Source organism: Cinclus cinclus, chromosome 18, assembly GCF_963662255.1.
Source record: "Cinclus cinclus chromosome 18, bCinCin1.1, whole genome shotgun sequence".
NCBI classification, from domain to species: Eukaryota; Metazoa; Chordata; class Aves; order Passeriformes; family Cinclidae; genus Cinclus; species Cinclus cinclus.
In genome coordinates, this window is record NC_085063.1 from 3,193,938 (window position 1) to 3,206,470 (window position 12,533).

General features: G+C 49.2%; 1 protein-coding gene across 1 annotated transcript; it reads right to left on the reverse strand.

The window, feature by feature from the left end:
• Window positions 1–1,174: 1,174 nt before the first annotated feature.
• Window positions 1,175–6,043, reverse strand: LOC134051532 (perilipin-3-like). The gene is given in 9 exon segments (XM_062505328.1): window positions 1,175–1,561; window positions 1,654–1,782; window positions 1,916–2,030; window positions 2,032–2,101; window positions 2,472–2,727; window positions 2,974–3,056; window positions 3,340–3,535; window positions 4,244–4,311; window positions 5,995–6,043. Coding segments are annotated over 9 exon segments (1,353 nt in total).
• Window positions 6,044–12,533: the final 6,490 nt, after the last annotated feature.

Genomic DNA, 12,533 nt, shown 5'->3' on the forward strand with positions numbered 1-12,533 from the left:
CTGCCTGATTATTTTGCCTTCAGCACAAGCCGGTTGCTACAGGAGGAACATCCTTGTCTGGTACATGCTGAGTTCAGGGAATCAGGACCCAAACCTTTCCTCCATGAGGGGATTGTGTTGCATGAAGGAATAATTGCTGCCCAAACCCAGAGCCCACACACTGCTGCCTCAGCACAAAGCCTTAACACACAGGGGTGGGAGGATGAGGAGTGCTGGTGGAAAACTGGTCACTTTTATGTGAGAGAGGAGAAAGTTCCACCTCTTCAAGCCCACATTCACCATCCGCAAAAAAAGCTCCAATCCCTGTTTATGATCCTCATGAAACAACTTCAATTATCTTTAAAAAAAAAAATGCAGGTCTGGAGGAAGCAATACTCACATGAGAGGAGATTCCACTTCTGGTCCTGAAGACAGAGGGATGAAGAGCCACAAACAGAACTCTTCCACTCAAAGTCCCACAGGCACCTGGTCCATCAGCCCAGCCCACAGCATTTCCTGGCCAGGCTGATGGCACTGAGCTCCCCAGCCTCTTCCAAAGGGAGCTGAGTATGGCACGGGAAGAGCTCTGAGCTGCCCAGAAGCCCTGGTCAGGAGAGGGCAGCGCTGGCAGTGAGTGCCTGTCACCCACAGCCTGGTGCCTCCCCATCAGTGAGGCCACAGCTCCCCTGGGCAGGTGCTCCCACTCCTTCCAGCCCACAAAAAAAAAAAAAAAAACAAAACAAAACAAACAAACAAACAAAAACTGCTCTAAGCAGCAGCACAAAGACAGGAGGAGAATTCAGCCTTGGAGGAGCAATGCCAAGGGGTGCCAGGGCTCTGACAGCTCCCCAGGGCACAGGACACTGCCAGCAGGGCATATATTTGCCTCCAGGCTTGGGAGAGAGAAGTAATTACAACTTCCCAGGACTTAGGAGCTGGGATGCTTCCTGTGCCACTGGCTGCTCTTCCTGCATCCCTGAGTGCACAGTGGACACCCATCAAGGAAGAGCCCAGTTCACACCCACTGAGCAATACTCCCAAGACTCTGTCCAAGAGACCAGAGCCAGGGTTTTTGTATGCAGCAGTTTTATTTGAAGCCATTATGCCCCAGTACAAGCAGCTTTTAGGAAGACAATTCTTTTACACTTTACACTTACTAAGGGTTTAATGCCAAGAGCAATTGTTGTTTTACCCTTTACTTGGGGGTGCTGGAGGTTTCCAGGTGCTCAGCTCCTGCTGCCTCTGCCTCCTCCTGGGAGGATTGATCCCCCCTGGGGGAGAAGGGTCCCACCAGCCAGGACACAGGAGTGATGTTCTTCAGGTAATCCAGCAGCTCCTCCATGTACTCCCGGATCACAGCCAGCTCCCTCTGGCTCTGGGTCAACACACTGCTGGACAAATCCGGGAAGGAGTTTGCTGCTGAGAAAGCAGCATGCAGCTCCCTGATGGCACTGAGAGGCTGTTTGAGCCTGTCCTGCAGGCTGCAGGGCAGGCCCTGCATGGCAGCCACGACCCCAGAGCAGCTGAGGTGCAGCTGCTGGGTGATCCTGCGTGCCATGGGCAGGGTCGGACACTCCATCTCCTGGGAAGAGGCAGGAAGGACATGATCAGCAATGAGTGACTTAAAAGTCAAGGGGATGCCCAAAGCCCTCTGCCTCCCCCCCAGGAAGGTACCTCTGGCTGTGCAGGGCTTTCATCCACACTCTCCTTGAGATGCTTCCTGCTCCAGTCCAGCCACATCTGCTGTAGTTTCTCCTGCCCCTCCTGAAGCTTTTGATTAAATCCTTGCTTAAATGCCTCAGTCTGTGGCAAGGGAAGATCAGAGTGCCAGGATAGACAGATCAGCCAAGGAATTGCAAAGCTCCTCAGCACAGCAATGAAGCTGAGACAAGACCAGGGCTTTGCTCCCCTCCTTCCAGGGCTGGGCTCTACCTACCAGCTTGAGGATGCAGTGGAGCTGTGCCAGGGCCCCTTGCATGCCCTGCCAGATCTTCTTGATCCTGGCTGTGGAGTGCGGACAGGTAAAGAGACAAAGTTCCTCAGAGAGAGCTCAGGTGCACAAAGTACCTCCTGTGCTCCAGGGGCATCACATCTATGCCCTCCTCACACACTGCCAGTTGGGCTGGGGACAGGCAGTGCCCAAGTCACAAATGTCACAGCAACGAGCTCAGGAGACCCCAGACTAGCAGCCAGGTGCCCTTCAGTGTGGCCCTGGCACAGGGTGCCCACAGCAGCTGTGGCTGGATCCCTGGAAGTGTCCAAGGCCAGGGTGGACACTGGGGCTTGGAGCAGCCTGGGATGGTGGAAGGTGTCCCTGCCCATGGTGAGAAGCTCAAAATGAGCTTTAAGGTGCCTTGCAACCCAAACCATTCTGGGATTCTCTTCTTCCCATCAGCCCAATTCCAGATTAGTGGGGTGAGGAATGGGGCTGCCCATCCCCAGTCCAATAAATCCAATCCCCATTTCCATAGCCATAGCCACTCTTTCCTTACCTAGCTTCTCATTTCCAACAGGGAGAGAGTCACCTTCTGCTTTCCCCAGCACAGTCTCTGCTCCACAGACACCAGTCTGTCCCACCCCAGGCTCCAGAACCAGCCCAGCAGCTCCGGTCACTGCAGGTCTGGCAGCCCCCTCACTGCTCTGCAGAGTCTCCTTTGTGATATCCTGCACCTCCTGCACCTTGCTGCTCACAGCCTCCTTCACCTCAGCCACTCTGGATGACACCAGCTCCTTTGTGTCAAAGAGAATCTGGGGAACAGGAGAAATGACAGACTATGGAGTGAGTTGTGTCTCACACTGAAATTCTGAGCTGTACCATGAGGACAGACAGCACAGTGTCAGTGAAGTGTTTACTCTGGTAGGAGCTGGCATCACACAGGTGTGAGCCTACATCACTCCTTAGTTTAGAAATCTCACCAAGGATTTCTGAATCCCAAAGAGTCAAAAAACCAAACCCCTCTGTCTGCCAGGGACAGCACAGCCTTTAATTCTTACCTGTCCCACTGGCTTCGGAAGGGCTGGCAGCTTCTCCCCCACTTTATCCAAACCCTTGGAAGCATACTCACTCACTGCAGCAACTGAAGAGAGCCAAAAAAAGTGTCAAAATATGGTTTTCTGAAATTTTACCTCAAGTTCCACCTTGGAAAAAATCGATTTTAGGAAAGTCAGCATTAGAGTCAGTCCCTGACTCTCCATCACACTGCTGGGATTAAGGTCCAGCTTTATCCTTATTTATAAGCCAGGAGTCATCCTCTCACTATGGCAATGGAGAGGTGCATTTCCTCACCCCAGGACTCCTCCCAGGCGTGGAAGGAGCCAGAGTCCCTCCCAGGCAGGGCCTGCCCTTCCCCAGGGATTTACCATGGGGCTCCAGGGTGGCCAGCACTGGCTGCACACAGCTGGCCGTGGCCTCGGTCACACTCTGCACTCCCTTCTCTGCAGCATCACACACGGACCTCAGGCAGGGGTGCCTCTCCTTGGTGGAGGCATAAGCTGCACAAACCACATCACAGGCAGAGCTCACCAGGCTCAGACTGGCCACCTCCTTCCCTGCAGCCTGGAAAAGCAAGGGAAAGTGCAGCCATGCAGCTTCAAACATGGCCCTGAGCAGTTCTGCCCTGAAATTCCCTGTTTGGGAGGAATTGGCACCAAATCACCTGGCCTACCTGAGGGAGAAACTCTTGCCTTGCTTACACACGTAACTAAATCCATAACTCAGGTGTGACACAAGCTGGGGAGCTTTGGCATTAATGATGGCCCGGCCCAGGAAAATTTTCCTCTAGCACAAAGAGCAACCAAGTTTGGGGGCAACCTCAATTCTTTTGCCACATATCCAGCTTCAGTTTACCTGGAATGGTTATTTGACAAGCCAATATCCCAAGAAAAGCTCCACCAGCCAGGACCGAGTTGGTTTTAAGCTGACAGACTTCACCCTTGCCTGCAAGGATGCTGCTGGTCACAGGAGCAGAGCAAGAGCAGCAGGTCTCAGGGAGGCTGAAACATTGGAGTCTTGCCATGGGAGCACTGCTTACCAGGAGCCAGGATCTAGAGAAAAGTCTTTCCTAGCCAAGACCATGTAATTTTTGCTGAGCCTAAGAGGGTAAAGGCACTTTAGGTCCACACCTTTGTGTTGTCACCCAGAAGCTGCGAGGCACAGCCTGAGCAGAGGGAAGTCCCATTTTGGGGGGCTCAGCTCCCCTCAGCCACAGCAGGGCCACCTGCTCACCCTGTGCCCAGGAGCTGCCACTCCTCACATCCCACTGACCTCCTGCTCCTCCTCTGGGGAGCTCTGGACAACCTCCTCCTTGTCAGGCACAGCAGAGGCCATGGCAGCTGGAATGCAAGGAACACCAAGGCTTTAGGGAAAGATCCCCCTCGCAAGGGGACGCTTCCCTCTAGGGTCATAGAAGGGAGAAGTTCCTCTACTGCCTGTTCAGGGGAAACCCCAAAAAAGCTTCATAGGAGGGGTCTGTGCCTTGCAAATCTACCTGGTTTCAAGTGTAAATTCCAGTGGTTTGTGATAATCAAAGGAGAAAGAAGAACACTCTTTCCCTAGAGACCAAAAGTTATTAATATATCTAGGAGAGGCACAAGGTGCTTCCTTCCTCTGATGCCTTCGGGTTTTAGCTTTTCTGTTTTCCATATATTTGTAATCCTGCAATTCTTTAGTGTAGAACTCTCAACTCCATATCCAGTGTCAGCTGCTGCCTTCCCATTTTGGGCAGACACAACAATTCCTCTCTAGGCTGGGAATCAAGGACACCTCACTGCCTCAGGCCCTGAGAGATGGAAACAAAAGTGAGTTGGAAGGAACAAACTTGGAGTAAATGACTTCATTACCTGAAGCTGTAATTGGAAGATTAACCCCCAATATGCCAATGGACCAAACTTATAAAAGTGTGAAAACCTGTGACCCATTGTCCATTTCTGGGAGCAGCCCCTGTAGGGGCTTTGTCTGCCTAAAGTGTATTTGAATGCCCTTCAATAAATAGAACTGCTTTTTATTCTCTTAATTTTGTCTAGCCTCTACTCTTAGGTAGCCCTGAAAAAAAAAGTCATCACCTCCCCACCAAGACTCCGAGAAATTCTTGACTAAAGGAAACCATAACAGCAGCACTGGGAGAAAACAGAGCTCAAGGCTTTGCCCTGCTGCTATCACACCCCAATAATCCTCCTGGAAATTCCAGAACAGTACCTTTGTTACCTGGTGGAGCTGAACAAACCTCCAGCAAAGCAGAACCAGGCACTCACCATGCTCCAGTACCCCCTCCTGCCTTTTTATAGTGGCTGGGATGGGGCAAGGCAGGACCCTCAGGGACTGACAGCTCTGGGAAGCAGCAGGAAAGAACCAGGCCTTGTCCTGACCAATTAGAGGGGAACAGGGCTGACATGGGGCCCGTTAATTACTCTAATTACATTAATTACTCTGGAGTGAGGCAGACATGCCTTGCCTTGTGTAAAGCAGCTTTCATCAGCAATGACTTTGGCACGGTGTGAAAACAGTTTCCTATTCCTTTATGAATGATATTTAATGATTTAATCATGTTCCTAGATTAGGGATGAGCAATACTATTTTGGGTTATTAATTTCTAAAACTTAATTTCTAAGTTTGTCTGAGGTGCCACAATCCTTTGCCAAGCATGTTCAGTGCTCTCTGACCAGTTATCTGCAGTTCTCCTTTCGGATTCTGAATCTCCCTGGATTCTGAACATTGCAAGTAATTGAGTTTATTTATTTATTTATTAAAATGTTTTTTCTGATGGCAGATGAACTAAGTACCAAAGTTCATCGTTTTTACACTAAATAGATGGCATTATCTTGTGCTTTCTCAGGCACATCTAATGGTAAACTCAGTGTTAGAAAAAGGAAAAAAACCGCTTTGGAATGGCCCTGGCTGCAAAGATCACAGTCTCATGCAGTTTTCTGCATGATGAGCCTGGCTGATTGTGAGGCTGCCAAACAAACCATGGTTTTAATGGCCATGGATCTGCTGCAAGCTCGCTGCTGGAGGCTCACCCAGGAAATCAGGGGGCTCTGACACACTGTTATCAATAACAGAGGCCATGCGAGTAATCAGTGAATTGTCTCTGTGTGTACCCCGGGGTCTGTGCTGCAAGAGAGGAAAAAAACCTCTCCAAGCACCCCCTGTGCTTCAGACAAGCCCTGGAGCAGTGCTGAAGTCCTGCAGGAGGATCCATCAGCCCAGAAGGGCTGGAGGGAGGAGCAGTGGCTGTGCTTTGCCTCGAGGTTTGTCTTTCTGGTTTGGGCTGTGACAGCAGCAGCCCTGGAATGTGTCACCCTCCTGCACAGAGCTGCCACAGCTCAGACCCACTGCTCCTGTAAGGCTTTGGGTGACCATGCTCGTAGTGGTTGTCACCTCACACAGGGACAAAAAGTGACCTGAGATGTCCAGGCAGTCCCCTCTGCCTGAAGCAGTAACAGCCTTGAATTTCACCAGGGGAGGTTTAAGTTGGATATTGGGAAAAATTTCCTCACCCAAAGGGTAGTCAGGCATTAGAACAGCTGCCCAGGGCACTGGTGGTGTCAGCATCCCTGGAAGTGCTGAAAAAACCTGTGGGTGTGGGGCTTGAGGACATGGTTTAGTGGCAGAGATGGCAGTGCTGGGGGAATGGTTGGACTTGATGATTTTAAGTGACTTTTCCAACCTTAATAATTCCATGATCCCATGATTCTGATTCCATTTTCTGAGGATGTACACATGGGAAATTAGATTTTGAACCTGTTGAAATGGGAGCTACCATATTCCAGGGGATGAGCTTCATCTGGCTCATCAGCACAGCACAGGACAAGGCCCCAAGGCTGCCAGAACTCCAGGAGCATTTGGCCAACACTCTCAGGCATGCACAGGGTGGGGTTGTTGGGGTATCCGTGCAGGAGCTGGACATCATGATTCCTGTGGGTCCCTTCCAGCTAAGGATACTCCATGATCCTATGAAATAAAAAGGCCAAAATAGGCATTGGCTACACCTTTTCTCCATAATCCACACAATTTCAGCCAAGTTCTCATTGTTACAGGTTGGTTCTCACCTGGGTCTCAGCAGCTACAACCTCCTCAGGGGATGCCTTTGTGTGTGTGTGCGGTTGGGGTGTCTCTCTCCACTGCTGGGACTACCTGTTTTGGAGTAAGGACACCAGCCAGGGTGGGGCAGGGAGGGAGAGGTGCTGGGGAGGGCACAAGCTGTGTGTAAATCCTGCACAGAATTGATGGGAGGTGATTCCAGCAGCTCGGTCAGCCCAGAGGTGCCAGTTGAGTCTGTGCTGTAAATTAATCACCCTTCCCGTGCTGATGGCTGCACTGGTGTGTGCAGCCCACAGAGCTCCTGTGGAAGAGCAGGAGCACAGCCTGTGGATGCTGCATCCATGGCAACAGCTCCTTCCATCCACCCTCAGCCAGCTGCCAGCAATTAGAAGTGACCGTCCCAGTGCTGGCGATGGGAATGGGAGGGCTGGAGCACTGGGCTGGGCTTGAGGACTGTGAGACTGAGTCTGCAGCTCTGCCAGCTGCCTGTGGGGTACTTGGTCTGAGACTGTTGGGTTTTGTGTCTCAGCTTTAAAATGGTGTCCATGATTTTGACCTTTTTCCACAACGGGCTTTGGGATCAGCTGGTGCAAAGTGCCAGGTGAGAGCCTGGGTTACTGATGATAAACTCCACACTGACCACCAGGAAAGCTGGTCCTGCTCAATTAACAGCTTCCTCAGCCAGGGAAATAAGAGTTTCCCAGAGCAGATCTGGCTAGCACGAATTGCCAAATCCTTGGATTTGCTCCCCTCCAGGAGGAGGAAGCACAGCCAGTCTGATGTGGCAGAGTTCTTGTGCAGGAGCACCACTCAAGGTGAGAGAAGAGCTGCTAGGAGGTCAGGCTGTGCTCTCCAGCTCATCCAGCTCCTTCTCCAGATACCTGGAGGAGACACTTCCAGCAAGGGCATGGAACCTTCTGGAGTGGTTCGAGAGCAGGCACCAAGGTGATCAGATGGATGGAGCAGCTCTGCTGTGAGGAAAGGCTGGGAGAGTTGGGCTTGTTCAGCCTGGAAAAGAGAAGCCTCTGGGATGATCTAATTCCAGCCTTCCAGTGCCTGAAGGAGCCAACAGGAAAGCTGGAAAGAAGCTATTGACAAGGACAAGGGAAAATTGTTTCAAACTGAAATGGAGAAGGTTTGGATTGGATATTGGCAAGAAATTCTTCCCTCTGAGGGTGCTGAGGCCCTGGCACAGGGTGCCCAGAGCAGCTGTGGCTGCCCCTGGATCCCTGGCAGTGTCCAAGGCCAGGTTGGACAGAGCTTGGAGCAACCTGGGACAGGGGAAGGTGTCCCTGCCCAGAGCAGGGATGGGACTGGATGGGCTTTAAGAGCCCTTCCCACCCATTATCTGATGAAATAGGTGCTTGTCCCCCAGAAGGTGCCTTCCAGCAGCACCCCTTGTGCCTGGAGCAGTACTTCCCAGCAGGCTGGACCACTGGGCAAGTTCTGGCTGCAGCAGGCAGAGTGGGATACCCATAGGAAACCATCCACACCCTTCCAAGAGCATCCTTAGAGACTGACACCAGGCTCAGTGCTTGGATTTGGAGTCACAAAGCAGAAGAGGAGCTCTGGCTGCCCCTCTGCCCCACAACACACTTGCTTAGAGTGTCCTGGCCTCTTTCAGTCATCTCCATAGCATGCCAGCAGCAGGTGGCATATATTTGAAGAGGGTGACCAGCAAACTGTCATAAACACCCCTCAGAAATATTATTTGAAGTTCTTTCCATAAAAAGAAACTGGAGTTTGATATATGTGCAGAGCACAAAGAATGGGCTCCAGCAGCACATTTTGAAAATCACTGCTTTAGGCAATCTCCTTAGCAGCTTGTTAGATGTTTTATAAGTGTCCTTCCCAGCTCCAAAAGAAATAATACCACTAATGATTGTGTCAGATACAAAATAATTTCACAGCCTTTTTTGTCTGCAAGCTTTCCAATTTCAATAAATCACATGCCCTTCTGTGCAGCTGAAGGAACCCAAATCCCAAGGAACAGGCAGCCTGGCTGGGAAAGAAAATAAAAATAGGAAGGGCACCAGGGCCATTTTTTTCCTGTATTAATTCCAGCAATACTTTGTTTGCCTTAGCAAGCCAGGCCTAGCTGAGCTGCGATTCCTGCTCTGATTAGCACGGCTGAGCACTCTGGGATCCCAGGGGGAAGGGCTGGGATTAAACATGCAGAGGGATAATGAGGGAATCTGCACAGCCCTGCATGTCTCACCGGTTTGCAAAGTGGACTGGTGTCCCTGAGAGGGCTGGGGAACGTCCCAGCTCCCAGGGAGGGGGGGAGCCGTGCCGTGCTACATCTCCTGTCACATCAGGGCACTGTGGGGACCTGTAAGCTCCCTGCAAATCCAGTGCCCCAGAGATTGTCCCTGTGGACACAGCCACACCTGAGTGACAGCATCAATCCAGCAGGAAAAGCTTTCCTGCCAGTGACATCTTGGGGGGCAGCAGGGATGAGACAGGGCAGTTTTAGAAGTACATATTATATTATTGGCTTTTCACAAATATAAAAATGAATGCTATATGTATAATGTTGGAAAATTTTTACTGAATGAATATAATTTATTTTAGTTCTGTTATTAACAAAACTTGCAAATAATAATGTGATAAATATATTTTTCTCGAACTAAAACATGGTGATGTAAAAAGCTTTTGTTCATGTAACTAACTCAGAGAATGGTAAAAAGATAATCAGAAAATTCTTCACATCCTTGGATTATCCTATCTGGATGAAGATGGGAGTGAAGAACACCAGAACGCCAGAGAAAGAATTTATTGATCAGGGAGTGGGCGACAGGATGGAGCCACAAAAAAAGTTGATCTACAGGTTGGGGGTATAATTTTGAATAATGCATGAAGGTCTATGACTATGCAACATTGATGCATTTAACAAAGTGTTTTCTGAGTTAGGGTGTGCTCTTGGCTGAATGTCAAGCACCCAGCCATATAACCTTTTGCTTTATTTTTTGTCTCTCATTGTCTTTCATTAAACTTTTTAAAATTAACCAGGAAAGTGAACCTTGTTTTTCACAGCAGGAAGCACAGGAGTGCCTTTGTGCTTTACCTCCTGGATTTGAAGACGGAATACTGTATAGGGGAAGTAAGAGACTTGTTTCACACCTCCCTTGAATCACAAAATCACTTAATGGTTTGGGCTAGAAGGAAACCTTAAAGCTCATGTTATTCCAGCTTCCCTAAAGGGGGCACCTTCCACTGGACAAAGTTGCTCCAAGCCCCATCCAACCTGGCCTTGGACACTTCCGGGGATGGGGCAATGCTGATTTTTTTTTCTCACAGAATAATTGCAACACAGGTCAGAGTTATTTTAAATACCCAGAAACAACCAGTAAAAATTCATGTTTCTGGGAAACGTGCATTTCCAGGTTTTTTTGAGACTCCCTGTTGAATTTTCACTGTGAGTTATGGGGGAGAAAACAATTGTTTGCAAACATAAATAAATGAGATGAATTGAAAAGAGCAGAGGATGGTGACTCTCCAGGGCCCAATGCAGGTCCAGACCATGAATAAATAACATTCACTGCTAGACCACCCTTCCTGTGGTGATTGCATGCACCAAATCCTGTCCTGAATAACAGCAGAGATCACTCCAGACTCTTGCAGAAAGTGGGGTGAGTTCTCTGGCCTGGTGACCCAGAGGCCTGTGGAGTGTTTGAGGAGAAACACAGTCCCACTATCCCTTGGCACCATGCTGTCTCCACACGCTGGGGCTGATGGTGCAGGTTGTCCTGGTTTGAAAGACAAGTATCTGCTAAGAAAGGCAGGAGTTTCTCCTGTAATGGAAAATGTAAACCCATTCCTCCAAATTATTTTAATTTTGAAATTAAGGAGTTTTCAGGCAAAGATATGGGAATAGGAATAACAGTTCTTTACTAAGAAAATAAAATAAAAATACAGTAATACAAAACAACAAAAAACTGCCAGAGTCAGAATCCAAGCTGATACCCCCTGTCAGTCAGTCAGGGTATGGAGCATTCCCATTAAATGGTGCCTGCATCCTCCTGCAGTGACAGATGTGGTTCTGTTGGAGCAGTGCTCCTGGAGAAGCTGCAGTTTTCCTCCAAAGGTCCAGTGATGATGTAGAAGGGTCAGGTTTTCCCCTGGAATCCAGTGGAAAAAGGCTGCCCTGATGTTCCAAATCTCCGATTTTATCTAGGTAGGAAATGTTTGGCTCCTCCCCCTGTGTGGAGCATCTCCCAATGGGCTGATGGAATTTTATCAGTCCTGCAGTGGGACTCAATGACCCCTTAACAGGAGATATCTCCTGGAGGAAGGATGGGTTGTGGAAAAGATAAAGAGCACTGCCCCAGCTGGTTTAACAGATGGTGATAGAACACAGACTTTTGGTCACATCCTGTATTGAAACCTAAGACACAGGTTTAGCCTCATTCTAATTCCAGGTCCTGGCTGGGTTTCCCCTGGGATTTGTACACTCTCCATCCAGTCCTCCGGTGGCTGCTGCACTCCCAGCTCACACAGTGATGTCACTCAGGATGCTTCCCCTGCCTCTCTTAGCCAGCTGCCTATTTTTTGAATATTTTGTAAGAATTTAATTACCTTTGAAACCTTTTCTGTGCTCTGTAAGACCTGACTGAAATTTAGTAATGGATGCAGAAAGCACAATTTAAATACCCGAAGGAGAGAGTTACTCTGCAATGTGAAATAACATCTGATCCAGCTGAGTTTCATTTATCCACAGCAATTACAATTTTTCCTTATTTGCTGACTGATGGAATTTTGAGAAATTCATTCCAGTCCTGCATGGCCCCTCATTTTCCATTGCAATTCCTGGAGTATCTGGCACCACTAGGGAGATGATTCCACTCAAGCCCTGCCAGGGACTCATCTCTGGGCAGAGCAGCAACCTCAGCTCATCATCTGCAAATTAAAAAATATAACTCAAAGGAGAAGGAAAAGCTCAAACAGCACATAATTAACTATTTTTGTGTGTATGTGCACGGATATTTAAGTTTTAGTTGTTAAAGCTGTCCCTGAGCTCCTGGGCTTTGCCCCAGAGGTGAGTGGGTAACTCAGGTGTGATGATCTTCAGCTCCCATCCATGGTGTTTCCATTGCCCTGCTCTGGGTTGGGATCTCCTCTTGTTTATTCCCCTGGCATAGTCATGCTAAACCCACATAAAATCCCTGTTCCCTTCATCCATGGTCACTGCCTCGGGATCCCTCACACTGATCCCTCATAGGGTAGTGCGGGATGCTTCTTCCAGGCAGGAGAGACTTCCAGTAACTGCAGGAGATGGATAAGAATGGTTGGGGCATTTGGGTGTTTGGAATCTTCTCATTTGTTGTCCTTTGTTTTAAAAACCACCTGACCATTACTGTTCTTTGAATTGTACCATTGGCTGATCCCAAAAAGAAGACTCTTTTCCCATGGCTTGAGGCTTTCATGGGAGAATGAAGATGAAATGTAGATCCCTGAAAGTCTGGAAACATCACTTCATAGGAAACAATCTGCTGTGCCCCTTGGCAGGGAGACA